Below are 16,279 nucleotides of genomic sequence, written 5' to 3' on the forward strand. Positions count from 1 at the left end.
ATTTTAATAATTAATTATTTAAAAAAATCAATCCTCTTTTCTTCATATTATAAAACATACTTATTTCAAATATATTATGGTATTTTAATTTTAATAATTATTTATTTTTCAAAAATTCAATCCTCTTCTTTTTGAAAGAAAATAAAAAACAAATACTTCATTTTATTCTTTATAATATTTTAAAAACTTTTCATTGAAAATATTTAAGAGTTCAATAATTTCAACATATTTATATAGTCATATATATTTTTTCTAAAGTCCTTTTAAAGTAGATAATTCACGAATCTTCTTACTCATACTATAATTAAAAAGTAATGGTATCTAATAAAGAATATTTTTAATACTTTATATTATATATTTTTTATAAGCAATTTTTATATTTTTCATAAATTTTTACTATAAATCAGATTGGAATAGTGATCCAAATTCTTGGTTAATCAACTTTCATACAAATTTTCAATAATTACATCATGGACCATTACTTGATTATGGTGCATTGCGTACAATATTGATAGCAAATTTTGTATCAAGAACTATTTTCATTTTATTGTTAAACTATCTTAACTTATATAACTTGTTCATTAAATGTATCGAACAAAATCAAGTTGGATATAACATATTTAATCCATCAAAAATTTTATATAAAAATTTAATATATAATCAAGTTTCGTTAAATTTATTATCCCTGTAATAACCAATAAGCATTAAAGATAACTTTTTAAGAAAGTAGGTAAACAATATTATACACCTCCCAATACTAATAAATTATTTACAATGCACTTTTAGTTAATTAACAACCACTAACATATATAAAACTATTATGAAATATATAAAAAATTCTGAGTCAAACTGACAAACTGATCAACTTCTGCTAGAGATATTACCACTTGATCCACTGAACTGCCTCATGATCAATTCGATGTGTTGACTCAATGAATTGATTTTGATAAGTACAAAATATTTGAGTATAATACTAATAATTTTGTGAAGTAGTCAATTTATTTTATAGGAAGGTTAGTAAGTTTGAAAGGTTATAGAAGCCAGAAGAGGCTTAGAAGAACAAATCTTAAAGTTGGAGAAATATTTGAAGTGTTTTAGAAGCTTTTGTAGTGGAGGATTCGACCCCAAATCTCCAAAAGTCGACACCAAAAAACCACAGGTCGAAAATAGAAAGTAGTCAAAAACAATTGTTTCATGAGTCAACCCCTAAGATCATGAGTCGACTCCTGAAAAATTCGAGTCAACGCGTTTGCGCCTGACAACAATAATAGCTAGTTTTTCTACATAAATAAAACGACCATACTCACTCGCAATGGCTAGTTTCTCCTCTCCAACAGCTAAAAATGGCTCTCCAATAATTTTTTAAGCTATAAATGTTTCCAAATTGAATTGAAGAAGTAGATGGATTAAGAAGATTGAGTAAATGAGGTAAAGAAAAAGGAATACAAGTAAACACTACTTCTTGAGCTTCAGTTTGAGAATCAATTTAAGAAGTGACCATTCAAAGCCTCCTCCCACTTCAGATTAAGCTTCCAAACATCCACAGAGAGAGAGCTTTAACTGCCAATCATTGAATTATATCACAAGATCAAGAGCGAGTAAGAAAGGAAAAAAGAGAACGAACTGAATTTTACTCACCAAGATCTCAACTTTCAAAGCAATCTAACTTAAGCTTCAATGGCATCTATCCAACCTTTGTAAACATTATTATGTATGTATTTTTCTATCCTTGTTTAGTGCACAAGATTAAAAAAACTCATGTGGAGTTTTTGGTGTGGCTGGCACCGTGAAAATCAGTTGGTTTGTAAGATTTGGTTGTACCCATAAAATAGCTAGGTTGCGATCGATTGTCCTGAAAAATCGACTAGGTTGATTGTAATAACGAGTAAAATAGTCGGTGTAGATTTTGGTTGATTTCCTAAGAAAATCAACTGGGTTGATTATGATCCTGTTCAAAACAATCGGATTGTAATCTGAAAAAGATTATAGTAAAATTTTCAAGAAGAAAGTATTGGAGAGTGGACGTAGGAGTAGGGTTGGCACTGAACCATAATAAATCTTATGTATTTCCATTGCTTGATCTGTTTACTTTTATCTTCAGCTTATTTACTTATTAGTTTGCGGCTAAAGTTTATATTCTTCTATCAAGAACTTTTCTGCTGCATTATCAGATAAGTTTTTAAAAATCTGATTCCCCCCCTCCCCCCTTTTTTGGACTGCATAGCTGAGCAATAGGATGGAATTACTGCTTAATCGAACTCTTGAATTTTTCTATATCAAATTAGAAATATTATTGACCCTTATATAAGAACTCACCAAGTAAAAGCATGGCTGAAAAACTTTAGGCAAACAATGGTTAACTTTCTCGATACTCATATATTCATAAATAGTGAAATAAGTTTCTAATGATCTTTCTAGATCTGCATCACACACAGGTATCTTGATTTGTGCTTCAACTTTGAAATGCCAAAGTGATAGATTTTGAGTTCATGGTGTTGGTCTTGTTTTTCTTTGGTTGTCATCTCTAGATGTTAGAAATAGTTTGCAATAAGAGATGCAAGTGTAGGAAGCGGATGTATCATCGAAATACAAGCTTTATGCAATCTTCTCCTTCAATTTGACTGAGAAGAATCTTCACATTCTCATCTTTCATGGTAAAAGATTGAAAGTTTTATTCCTACCTACTTGTATTGCTTAGGTCTAGACCATGAACTAGGGCTCCATAAAGTTAGGACTCCTGTCTCTAATACCCACTCAACTCGAATATCTCATAAATAAAATAATAAAAAATAAAAAAAATGAAATTGGGGTTCTGTTAAATAAAATTGCTTACGGATCCTCTATTTATAATATCAAGGTTTGAGTCCTCATTACTGAATTGAATTGCTCTTTTAGTTAAAAGAAGAATTAGGAGGAAAACAAAGTAAAATTCTTTTTACCTTCTCTCACATAACATGTGCAAAACTATGGTATGAGGAATCTATTTTTTGATATTATTAAGGCTGATTCTTTCAGAATAAGGATTGGATTTCTCTTCTAGTTGGAATCATCATAGAACTAGATCTCAACTCTTTCATCAACTTTATCTCCTCTCACTCTGTATAATTACCCTTAGATTACAACATTATGACTTTTGAAAGTTTTGATTCACAAGCAAGACTTAGTTGGATATAGTGAATCTAGCTCCCAAACCCACCCAAAGTAGCCATGGTGGTCTTAGTGGGTCAAATGATTCTCGTAAATCAGAAGATCAGGGAGATGTAACAGCAAAACATGGCAGAAGCTGGTGGCATTGCAAGGATTGCATCGATGTTGCTATTTCCCTTTCCTTCAATATTGATATCCACTCAACGACACTGCTCCATATATTGAGTGAAAGATGGTCTGGAGAGGCCTCAGATGCTCCAAGATTTTGTGACTATGAACTCCCCAAACGTTCTGCAAACAACTAGCTGCTAAGATGTCCTGATTCATTGCTAGCTAGCCATCCATCAAGGACAAGGATGTATGGGAGTCATGAATGTTTGGTATAAAGAGGAAGAAAAGATTTAAGGATTTAATATAAGAGGAAATCAAGTTAATACAATTTGAGACGAAGAAGGAAATGAAGGCCAGGGAATTCAGATAGTGGGCCAAATATTAGATCACAAGGAAACGTGGGCTAGAAATCTTCAATAAGAGAGCCAAATTTTAGATGAAGTCTGGTTCTCCAAAGAGGATCATAATTTTATATCTCAAGGTCTTTAGCCTCTTGAACAGTTGACTTGCAATGGACCCATGGTCAAATTGTCAACCCACAACCTACCCATTGAAACTATTTCAACCTAGAATTAGATAAGGTTAACTCTACTATTAGTAATACTAATAATAATGATAACATGAATGACAGTGATAAAAACACTAGCGATAATGATAAAAATACTGGTAATAATGATAAGAACATGGGCAGCAGCAACACCAACAATATTAGATACTAAAAAGTAACCCTACTTACACTGCTAGTGTAAATTATTTCAAGCAGGGATGCAGTTTTGGTACGTGCCAATATAAAGATTAAGTTATTGCAAGCAAAAGCATAGATTGATGAATTTAAAGTACAATATATTATTGCAATAGAGGCGTTTATAGGCTGCACCGAAAAGCATGAAATCCAACCCCAGTGCAATTGGGCTCACTGTTTGGGCTTGGTCCAATGACTCTGATCTCTTATATTAGTAAGTGAAATGGGTCATGCCATCATTCGACTGTCCAACCTTTGTTTATTTTTTCAGAAAAACGCAGGGCCTGGGGATAATTCTAGTAAAAGATCAAGCTGCATGTATGAGTGATGGAAATCAAGTAAAACTAACCTTGGTGAGATAAACCAAACCTTAAGATAACCATGGAACATTATTACCAACTCATTTTATATTGAAGCAAAGTGCATAGATAAGTCACATCCATGCATCCAATATAGATCAAGTCTAAGTTGTGCCTTGCACCACTAATAAGGGTGGCAAGGTGTTTTCACATGGCATCCAAATTTTAGTCGATAAATGTGATTTTGTTGAACTTGTATTTAGGTTGGTAGAATTAGTGAATGATGTAGGTTTAGTACCTCGATTAGGAGAACTTCCTAAATTTTGATTAAAGTATGAAAGAATTGTCTTAGATTGAAAAATGAATAAATTCAAGAAACTACAAAAAGATTGCAATTTTAGACTAGGTCGTACTCCCACACCAAATTCTAGGAATGGATTGAATTTCCACCCATAAGTAGTTCATTGCATTTAGGGGCTTAAGACGAACTTACTAATAGCGGCCTTTTTTTTCTTTCCGTTTTGTCTTTGCGGTATTTCCTGCAGTGGGCCGGCCTAAAGCGAACTCACTAGAGGGGGCATTTTTCTTTTCTGTTTTATCTTTGAGGCTTTTCTTGCGATGGGCCTTCTAAGGCCCCTGCCTCAGTCGCGTAAATGTTGTGCCGGCCCTGCTTCCACCCTCGAGGAAAAATCCTCCTAATCCTCAATATCGGAAGCAGGATAGAACTCCAATCTTCAGGAAATATTCTTAACATAGAATACATGCATTCTATTCCAAAAAATAGACAATCAACATTGATAAGAAGTAAAGTTGACGAATTGTTAAAAGGTCTTTCCCTATTATCCGTTTATGGCTTTTTAACCTCATAAAACTGTCACTGTGTTCAATAATTATGTAATCAACAAATCGACAAAACTACAGTCAAACAATTATGCCTTAAGCCCACGGCATCATCCATGTGCTTGTTGTTTACTGAGAAAGAATCACAAGATTGTGTACATATTTCCTTCATTAGTTTTATCGTATGCAAATGATTCGCATGCTTTTCTTCACACTCATGCACCTGTACTCATGGCATATTCCATTCTTAAGATTTTGGAGCAAACACAGATGCTTCATGGATGAGGAAATTAAGTTCATATCTTTATCTTTTTTCAAAAAAGAAAAGGGAAAGTTGGATATAGATCTAGCTTGATCTAGGTGGAACCAAATTGGATCAATATATTGGAGGATAAGCTTATGGAAAGAAAAAAAAAATGAAATGCCAACCCTAGTACATGATAGGTGAATAGTACTAGCATATGATGGTACAGATGCATAGGTGAAACTTGCCTATATGCTTTGTCGACCACATGCTCTCTTCCAGCTTGCATTTGTGGGTCAATATTTGTTTAATTTACTCTCGTGACAGTATTTCTCTAGTTCACCTTATCATCCATGAAATACCCATTAATTGCTAGCAGAACACTAGCCTCTAAGTATAGGGTGCGCATGTCTTTAATTTTTTTTTTTTTTTTCTATCACCATGTCAGCATATTTTGTCTCCAAAAGAAAAATGTGAGTAAAATATTAAATAAAAGATATATATATATATATATATATATATGTGGATTCTCTCGTAATAATTTGGGTTAATACAATATTATAGCTATCCATGAAATTAGGAGTGGCAGTCCGGTTAGATCGGATCAAATATAAATTAGGCTAGATGCAGATCGGATTAAAAATTTATCAACTTAAATCCAACCTATTTATTAAACGGATCAAAATTTCAAATCTCAAACCGAGCTATTTATTAAATAAATAATCCGATCCGACTCATATAATCTATTTATTAGATAGGTTAGACTGATTTTTAATGGATTAAATGGATTTAAATAGGTTAAACAGCAGGTCGGATAGAATAGATAAGAAATAGATTAAGCGGATTTTAAACAAATTAAATAGGTTTTAAATAGATGACTCGATCTAATTATTAAATGAGTCAAAATAGATTAAATAAGTCAAAAATTTAAATTTAAATTTAATTTATTTAATAAATAGGTTGAAATGGCCGACTTATTTATAATTCAAATTCGTTTATGCCAAATTTAAATTTTAAATAGCAAATTACTATCCTGGCATGAAATCCACTCTTCTTCCAAATAAACTATGCACAACAACTGTCAATTACGAATTGGTAACAGCTATGCTGATGGCTGCACATACGCAAAGATATGCAGGCCTGCGGTCAAACGCCCAGCTAACCATGGCTGCACATAATTTTAGCTCCCAACCCACTCCATTAATAGGCGAGCAAACCAAATAAATGAGTACTCCATTGACGGAGACAGGAGCGATTCTAGGAACAGTCTTCCGGTCAATCCACTGCCGACATCCAACGGTTCACAACCTCACCCATTGATACCACCTCCAGCCTCAGCTCTGTCCGGTCTCCTTACAATGTCATATACTCGCCTCTCCGTATCATTACAGCTGCTCCTCCTGCCCTTAATGCTCCTTGGTGAGGTTTTGTTAAAAGAACACATGAAAATAGCCCTACAAAATAATTTCTCATAGAGGTACCCTGTCATAGTCGGACACTGACTCATAAAATAGTTGCTATGTGGATTTATCAGCTTGGATCGGTCCCCTTCCTAATAATTTAAACTTTTGAATTGATGATGATATCAAAGCCAGACCTATTATGCATCACCATATCCTTATCAGTGAACGATATTAGGGTCAAAGAGGATCCGATGAGATCTCCTAACTTATGTTCTTGATCACTTGGGCGACAATTGGATTTACATTGCATGTATTGGGAATTAACATGAGAGTTAGTTCGGGTGTAGGCGTTACATTTTTAATATATTTAAGAAAAAGATCTACACACGAATGTTTAAATAATGAGCCTGTATTTAATAAATCACTTTGGGAGTTTAGTTAATTTTGTTTATTCAACAATGATTATTAATATTAGACCCAAGAAAATAATGATGATTAATGTACCTATTTAGATATATTAAAATTTATCATGTAATTTATAAATTAGTAATGCTAAAAGTGATCTGAGTGGAGGAGCTTCCATATCAGCCATATACTGGGATTACATGGTCTTCGCACACTCGGCCAAGGATGAAAAGGGGACTAGAATCAGTTGGCATGGGTTGGATTCGTAACTTGGTTTCTATAGCCACACCCTATTGAGAAATCTTAGAATTGATTTGTAGCATATGTACCATCCATGGAATTTTAAGTATAAGACTTTCCTCATTGCCAAGTATCAATGAGGCAATTTACCTAATTAATTTCCCTATTCATAGCTGAACATGGTGCATCAAGTGATGCTTAGCTCCAAATCTGCATTTTTTTTTATTTCAACTATCAGATTTCGCAACTCCAATTGCCCTCTTCACCTATCAACTAGATATCGAGTTTGGTTTTACCAAGAACCGAGAACTTCATCTAAAAGGACTAGTTAGAAAATATTATTTAGGTTCTTTGATTCTATATATATATACCCAAAATTTATCCGGTGAATAACTGGTAAATAAACGCCCGCATAAATTCTCACACTATAGGCATCAAATGTTTTGCTTTATGGTTATTGAATTGAGCATTTAGCTGTTGATTTGCATCATGGCTCCTGATGTCTCTTTGCATTCACCTATTATGAGCATTAAAAAAAGATTGTCATGGTTCTTGGATGACAACTATGGTTTTGCTATACCCTAACTACTAAAAACACTAACAAACAAATCACATTACTCCATAATATTCTTTTTCTTTCCAGCTATCAAATCAAAATTTCATATCTTGTGGACTCATCCGTTGCACACTTATCTTGGCGCACCGCTACAGAAATGATCGGCTGGGATTATCTGCCACAGTCATTAAAACTACTGAACCGAGCTAACAGATCAACAGCTCCAAATCCTCAATTAAAACGCAACGGGCAAAAAGGTCATTTTACAATTTTTACCTTAAAATAGAAAAAAATCTAAATAACAACACAAAATATAAGGATTATATAAATACCGCAAGAGAAACGTCTCTTCCCCCCCTTCGGTCCACGCAATATATTTTCCCATCCGAAACCGGCCGTCAAAAGCCAGCCAGCACTGCTCCAGAGAAAGTGAGCTAGCGAGCGCGCTACAGTGAGTGAGAGTGAGAGAGAGAGAGAGAGGGGACCTTTCTCTCTCCTCCTTCCTTTCTTCCATGCCCAAACCCATCGCCGCCGCCGGCTGCTCCGCCTCCCCCCGGACCACCCGCCTCCGTCTCCTCCACCGTTTCCCCAGCCCGGGAAACGCGAATGCCATCCCCCTGACCTCCCCGTTTCCTTCATCCCCCGTTTTCCTTTCTCTCCCTCCTCCTCCTTCTCCCCTTTCCGATGGTGCTCACCCCGGAGCTTCTCACCGCGTCCTCTAATCTGTTCTGCGCCGAGGACGCCGACGATGTGGCCTCGTGGGACGACGACGGCGTCGCCGCCGTCGACGAGGAGTGGACCCTTCCTGTCTCCCCCGGGGAACGCCCCGTAGCCGCCCTTCTCGCCGCCGAGCTCGGCCACATGCCCCAGCCCGACTACCTCTCCCGCTTCCACGCCCGCTCCCTCGACTCCACTGCCCGTCAGGACGCCATCAACTGGATCCTCAAGGTCTTCCATTCTCCAAATGCCCACCTTTTTTTCTTCCCTTTTTCTTTATTCCGTTCTTAATCCAGTTATTTTTTTAATAACAATGTGATCAGGTGAACGAGTTCTACCGCTTCCGGCCGGTGACGGCGTACCTTTCCGTTAACTACCTCGACCGATTTCTCTCCTCGCATAGCCTACCGGTATGCGATGTGATTTATTTTTTATTTTTTTTACTGTCATCAAAATCTACCGTCGTCGCGTCGTGATGGTGTGATTTCTTTGGTTTTTTTTTATTTTTTACTATGTTTGATTTTGGGGTAAATATGGAAGGCGACGCAGGACCAGAGGAGCGGGTGGCCGATGCAGCTGCTTTCGGTGGCGTGCGTGTCGGTGGCGGCGAAGATGGAGGAGACGCACGTGCCGCTGCTGCTGGATCTCCAGGTCCTGGACCCGCGCTTCGTGTTCGAGCCCCGCACCGTCCGGCGGATGGAGCTCCTACTCATGGCCGCCCTCCGCTGGCGGATGCGATCCGTCACCCCCTTCGACTTCCTTCCCCACCTCGCCGCCGCCCTCCTCCCCTCCTCCGCAGACTCGGCCGCCCTCCTCTCCCGCGCCGCCGATCTCATTCTCAGCACCCACCGTGGTATTAACGAAAACCTTCTATTACCAAAAAAAAAAACTTCATTTTTATCCATCTTTTAGCTACTAAAATGTGGCTTGATTGTCGTCTTTGGGGTATTAAAATGATTGTTTTTAATTAATGGCAGTGGTGGATTTCTTGGCTTACCGGCCGTCAGCCATCGCCGCCGCTGCCGTCCTCTGCGCCGCGGACGAGATCGCCGACTTCCCTGCCCGAGACGACGGCGATTCATCGAGCCGCTTCGACGAGTGGGTGAGAAAGGTAATTTCCTCTAATCCCAGTGTCGGATTCCGGTCACCCTCCGGTAAGAATACCCCATTTCTTTGCGGACCGTAGGAGGAGAATTTTCCAGATTTGTATTATGTCTAAAGCAAAAATATATAGAAAAAAAGGAAAAGGCTTGACTACATTTAGGTGGAAGAGTGGTAACTTTAACGGTCGGTGACCGGACCCCAAAGGCTGGGTGCGTTTTTTCTTTCAACTTTTCGCCAGTCAATTCCGACCGTAAAATTTTCCTTGGTGAATGGACGCTAAAATATTGTAATATTTTTGTTTTTTTATCTTTTTTTTTCGAGGTTCAGGAAACGGTACGCGGGTGTCGCCAGCTAATGGAGGAGTACCTGATAGACACGTGCCCTTCGGCTGGGCGGGCGAAGCCGGGGCGCGAGCCGCCGACGCCGCAGAGCCCGGTCGGCGTGCTGGACGCCGCGGCGTGCGGGAGCTGCGACACCCAGAAATCTTCCGCCGCGCCCGTCCCCGAGCCGCCCCCCAAGCGCCGCCGCCTGGGCGAGGGCCGTTGTATAGAGAGTATAGATACAGGCAATGATGGGTAAAAATCTTCTGAAACTGGGATTAGAATCCCGCCCCCCTCTTTTCTGAAGCTTTATTATAAGTTGAGAGAGGAAAAACTAGTAGTTCTTTTTATAATATAATATAGAATAGATTTTGGATGCAAGACTAGCTTAGGGCCTCACAGCCAGAGACTTGTGCTGCTCTTTTTGTTCCCATCTCTATTTAATAATAATTCTTTGACGAGAGATTAAGAACAATCTCGTTGATTAATCGGTTGTCAAGGTCTCATCATGCACTAATTATTCCCAAAATATTCCAATCTTGTGATAGCTTAATTTTGCGGATTAGTTTTTGAAGCCCGGTGTAAATTTTGGGTTCCCAAGATGCCCCCCTCCCGGAGCAGCGCAGACGGCTCTCTCGTTTTTATTTAAAAAGGCTATAGGGGTAAAACGGGCATTGTGGGGTGAATTTTTTTGTTTCCTTATTCCCGGTAGTACTGCAAGGACGATGATGGGCTTTAAACTTGAGCCAATGAGGTTATGACACGCGTTCCGTGGCAGAAAAGTGTCGTGGGTCCCGCTGCCGCTCCGGCGCTTTGCCGCGGCGTCGGGAAGGGGGGCTCGCGATGCTCCAACTTTTATTGTCCCCCCGGTATCGATATTCTCACACCCTGCTTCGCGCCACTCTCCCCTCGTTTCTTCCAATCTGCCGGTTGTCGATCCTAATAATGGCGTGGTATTAACGTTCCCGCGCAAGGAGCTTTAATTTCCTCCGATCGGGTCCCGGTGGTCCCTTGATGGTTCCGGTGGACGTCGGCACTAACAATCGCATGTCGTCCGTCCGATCCCTCGCCGGAAGGACCCGTCGGGTATGCACTCCGTTCGCGAGAACGGTCACGCCTACCGGGGCCTCACTCGCCTACGTCGCCCGTCCGATCGTGAGCGGCTCTTCGATTAACCCGCTGACGGACGGCTCCTGATCTCTAAGCTTGAGTGAGCTGATGTTGCGGTGAAGTCATTATAGCTTGCAGCATGTATATGCGAGCCAGCTACTAGGGAGGATCATTCGCAGCCGTCGACGTGGGAAGAGGAAGGGCCATCAAACGGCTGGAAGTCCCTGGCGTCACATAGGGGGATTTTGCGGTTTGCCGCGTGACGGCGTGGCTGTGGACGGAAAAGACTCCATTCGTCGTTTCCCGCCACCCTCCCTCGTAACGGAGGACATATGCTGGGCTCACCCTAAATGGCCCATCCCTTTCAAGCGTAATTACGAGAATGCCCCGCGTCCTGCGCCCAATCAAATCAGACCTAAAGCTATGTGTGTTGGAGTCCAACAGAGTGGGTTCATAATTACAGTCCTGGTCAAGTGGGCTCCACATGCGTGTCTCTCTTTGTATTCTAATAACGGAAATGGGTGGCGGAGGAGCAACCTAACGCCATGGAACAGTGTGGGATTTCGGGTTTGGAGGTCAAGGGGGGTGGGGTTTTTTTTTTTTTTGGCTCTCCTGTTCTTGTATGATAATGCCACTTTAGCTTTTCGATACTTTTGTGCTCTTTTTCGGCTTTTGGGTGACATGGGAAATGTGAAGTGAGCCTCACTGTTTTAAAGCACTTCTTTAGGGTGGTAGCTAGGACCCAGACTCTGCCAATGTTTAATGCTCTGTTGTCTTGAAGCTTAATTCAGATAAATGATGCAGGCTTAATGTGAACTGGTCATAAAATAATAATTTGATAGGGATCTGAAGCTTCTGGAACGTGGTAATATGTAAATAGTGCCTGATGACATGCAAATATATTACTAAAAATTTGTTGTAAACTATTTCTGAACATTGATGTTAAATACTTAGCTCAAATTGTTGTTATTATTATTATTTGTTAAGATTTTATCTAAAAATTTAAATGTTTTGATGAATGGAATCAAGAGTATGTAAGCAACAAAAGGGTATGAAATGTTAGTTACTTATGGAAATTTTATGTTCCATATCTATGTATGAAATGTCTATTCTAAGTATTCTGAATGGATATGTGAACGAAAGAAAGGCTTCTTTATTTTCTTACCAAGGGTAAAAAATCTAAAGTAAATAAATGGGGTATCTCAATTCCACAATCTATATGGAGACTAAAGAGTGGGGAGTTTTTGGTACTAATTTCATCACTGGTCTTAGAACTCCTAATGTAGGTGTGGAAAAAAAATAGCAAAAATGAATTGACCGGAACTTTTTTTTTTTTTGTAACCTATCCGATATGCAGCTATTATTTTTCAATTTCTCATATGTAGAGTTCGAGGACCGGAATTCGAAATTTGGAACTGAGGATGAGACGTGGATTAGTAAGTGGGAGCACGAGAGTTTTAGTAGGCAAAAAAGATCAGCGGATTTTGATACTATATTAAAATTTATCTAAAAATGAGCATTTAGATGCATGGACCTAAGAATATATATAAGCATCATAAGAGGCCTCGGTATTATTATTATTAGTTTTATAAAAAGAGGTCTTGTAATGGATTCAAAGTTCTTGGTAACCAATTCAGCAAAAAGAATATTGAACATTGATTTTTGATTACTAGGATGAGTGGACGCAGCATTATAGAAAAGCAAATACACGTTATCAGACATGCATGATGCATGCAACCTTTTCTTGCAAGTGCTTGCTACTTCTGAATGGCTTGTAATGATTAATTCGAGAGTTCTCTATGGTGATATGAGCATGCTTGGTATTTTTAAATGCAGTCTCCTTTCTCAGTTGAAAAACTCTTCTAGCTACTATTTTGGAGAGAAGCAGGGGAGGTTCAATTAATATAATGATGATATATTTTTCAATTCTGTCATCCTAAGGCTGCTGTAGCTGGCATGATCCCAACGCCAGTGCAGTGGACGCAGAGGTGTACGCTTGTACGGCCAAGACGAAGAACACTAAAACCATGCCAAAAATATATTGGACTCACTTGGTCAGTTTTTTTTTTTTTTTTTTTTTTTTTAAGGACGGTTTACGACTCATACCTACCGGATATGTACCCAATAAAATTAAAAAATAGAATATCTCGAAGTGTCTGAAGCAACTCTCTATTCCCAGCCCATAAGCTACTACCCGCATAGCTGGCCACATTGGTGGCTACCAAAATCCGCAGCTTCATTGGCTTCACGGAATATATGATTGGCCTGAAAGACCTCTCCATTTCTTGTCATTGTCTGGATGTTTTGAAGCAACTGATGGTTGCTGTTGGTATCCCTTGGACCCATCCGCGATTTTTTTTTACTCAAATATTTTTTCTAATTTTTTTCTAAAAATATGATACTTGAAAAAATAATTTTAGTATGTTTGGTTGATTATGGAAAAGTAACACATTTTAGAGTAGCTTATGTTTTATTTAGCATTTATAAAACTTGTATAAAATATCTATTATATCTTTAATAAAGAAAAAGATATTATTTATTGATTTTGATAGTTTAAGGATACTTTTAGAAAAAAAATCCTAATTTTAAACCGATGGAAAAATAGCTTTCTTATATCCTCCATGATTTTTTTTTTCTCATAAAAATCTTACTCCCATATAAATGTTATTTTTTATCTCTTTTTTTTGGAAAACTTCAACCAAATAAAATGTATTTTTTTATTTTTCCATCGACCATTATTTTTTTCTATTCTTTTCTCGCGAACCAAATGAATCCATCACGAGACACTAAAACTTGCTACTTTCCATGTGTTTGTCTTGGTCATCTTACCAAACATGTCCGATAGAAAACTTGGGTTGAAACATGGTTTCTAGCAAGTGTGGATATGTATGGGCACGTATCAACTTTATTGAGGGCACGCTTGGACAGAGGATGAATTTATCAATTTATCCATGTCATATATCTACATATGAGAGGAAGTTGACAAGCAGACGCTCGCAAACCAATTATTTCTGGCATGAGGATATAGTATTCATGCGTCCAAGTAGGCTTCATGGAGGCGTAAAATGTTCCAACGATATATTTAGCAACTTAGTTATGAGGATTCATATGAACGTATATTTAGTCTTACATCAACTATGCACTAAATAGATCTTAGGTATTTATATAAGACTAAAGAATCCAAATAATCTCTTCTGATTGGATGGAGTCATTTGGTTGGAGGGGACAACAGAAATAATATGATAGAATGCTAATATATTTTTTGGTGCAAATGCGTTCACCCTTAACTGTTATCCACCGAGGGATAAGAAAAATGAGATCCTAATGAAGGACCATACAATTCTCAGGATTCTCGTCCACAATGTTGGGATTTTCATGGATCCAATCCGCTGACACTGTGGTCACCACCTCAACCAATGCACCATAGAAAGGCCAAAGCTCCTGGTTTCCAAATTCCAACACTAGAGCCACAAAGGTTAGGATAGCCATGCTTTCCACCAATGTACAATTACTCTACGTGTTGAAATGCTAATCCCTTGCGACCTTTGCTCCCAGTGAAAAGCAAAAGGGTTAGCTTTACGTCCCTTTCGACGTATAGTCCTTCAGAAACCTACTCCTCAAAGAGTCCAAGACAGAAGAGGAGGAGAAAGAAAAGGTCAAGGGACCGCCCCTTTTCCTCAGAAACCCAATCGTTCGGCTCCAAGAGCGTCGTAACCTAAGGGCTTCAGCAGAGCAGGAGAACTGACAAGAGAGGGCCAGGCTCCAGGCTGGAAGCAGTGATGTGGGCACTGTAGGGAGGGTCATGTGAGGCCTGGCCAGAACAGTGCCAAGGGCCCCATTCCAGAGCTAAGAGAGAAGTGAAGTCCTTTAGACAATGAGGGAAGGGGTCCCCAGAAAGAAGCAAGGGCAAGAGACAGAGACATTATTAACAAAGTTTTGTAATTGTACTCTCTCTTGCTCCTCCTTTCCCTCTCCTACGTACCTCTCTACTGGTCCTGGTTGCCGGGTGGTGGAAAAGTCTTCCTTGCTGTCCCATGCATTCACCTAACTGTTTTAGTTCCAAGCTTAGAATCATGTACGATCTCGCTTCTTATAATATATTTGATATTGGATATCGTTACAACATATTACATCCACAATCTTGGTATATCAATTCAGATCAATCTTTAAAAATTATGTGATCTGATTGTCATATTCAAAATTAGTATTTGTATCAAATTATATAATTTTGCTATTATATTATACTATATCTGATCTCTAGTATCTTTCACATAATTATAGGATTTTATTGTTATATTCTACTATATCAGGGGGCTCAATTTGTATATAAAGCACATCAGTGCTATGAATAACACAAGCAATTCAAATCATACATCTAATATAAATTCTTTACCAACCATGATGCTCTGCAGCGCGACCTGTGCACCGTAAAAACAAGGCAGTCCACAAGGATGTCCATCTCGTGATGGTGGTGCCATGCATGCACCGTAGAGGATCCGTGCTCTATAGCTCCGACATCACCACACCACCCTCTTGCCTCGGGATCTCGGCCTATGGGCCTTCCCTGTCGCACCCCATCTAAGTCAGCCGGGTCCAATCTTGGGCCTTGGCCTAATGACATGTCTCGTGGGCCTATGTGGTCCTCACTTCTTCAAAGGCAACCGGCCTGCTGAGTTGATGCATCATGCCATACATTGTACCTTGCTGCATAGCCGACATCGTATTCCTACTGAAGGGCCAGGTATGACACACGACAAGTTCTAAGATATGCTTTATCATGCACGAATCTAATAGCACATCCATGGTGAAGAGAAAATTGCCCTAGCTTGATTAGTGGCAGAGACCCAAGTGCCTAAATGAGTATATGACCCCAGTTCATGAGGTGCTCTTTTGGAAGATACTTCTGTACCAATGCAACTCAATGCCAGAGATATACCCACAGGCCACAGTTGCTAGGAAAGGGCGGTCTCGATCGGTCCTGCCGATGTGCCGATTCGCCACATGAACATGTTCTGCGTCCCTTGTGGTCCACCTGATCTGT

General features: G+C 39.0%; 1 protein-coding gene across 4 annotated transcripts; it reads left to right on the plus strand.

The window, feature by feature from the left end:
• Window positions 1-8,331: 8,331 nt before the first annotated feature.
• On the plus strand, window positions 8,332-10,616 carry LOC103721607 (cyclin-D1-1-like). Of its 4 annotated transcripts, none has more exons than XM_008811874.6 (5): window positions 8,332-8,935; window positions 9,028-9,114; window positions 9,245-9,557; window positions 9,682-9,815; window positions 10,130-10,616. In XM_008811874.6, the coding sequence occupies exons 1-5, from the start codon at window positions 8,672-8,674 to the stop codon at window positions 10,385-10,387; spliced, it is 1,056 nt and encodes a 351-aa protein (XP_008810096.4). In that variant the 5' UTR covers window positions 8,332-8,671; the 3' UTR covers window positions 10,388-10,616. The 4 variants fall into 4 exon arrangements, with proteins under 4 accessions (XP_008810096.4, XP_088567967.2, XP_008810097.4 ...); XM_088711841.2 differs by having other exon boundaries at window positions 8,395-8,935; window positions 9,254-9,557; window positions 10,136-10,616; XM_008811875.6 differs by having other exon boundaries at window positions 8,534-8,935; window positions 10,136-10,616.
• Window positions 10,617-16,279: the final 5,663 nt, after the last annotated feature.

This window comes from Phoenix dactylifera, chromosome 15 (genome assembly GCF_051530095.1).
Source record: "Phoenix dactylifera cultivar Ajwa chromosome 15, Ajwa_hap1_PhDact_Kaust_v1.1, whole genome shotgun sequence".
NCBI classification, from domain to species: Eukaryota; Viridiplantae; Streptophyta; class Magnoliopsida; order Arecales; family Arecaceae; genus Phoenix; species Phoenix dactylifera.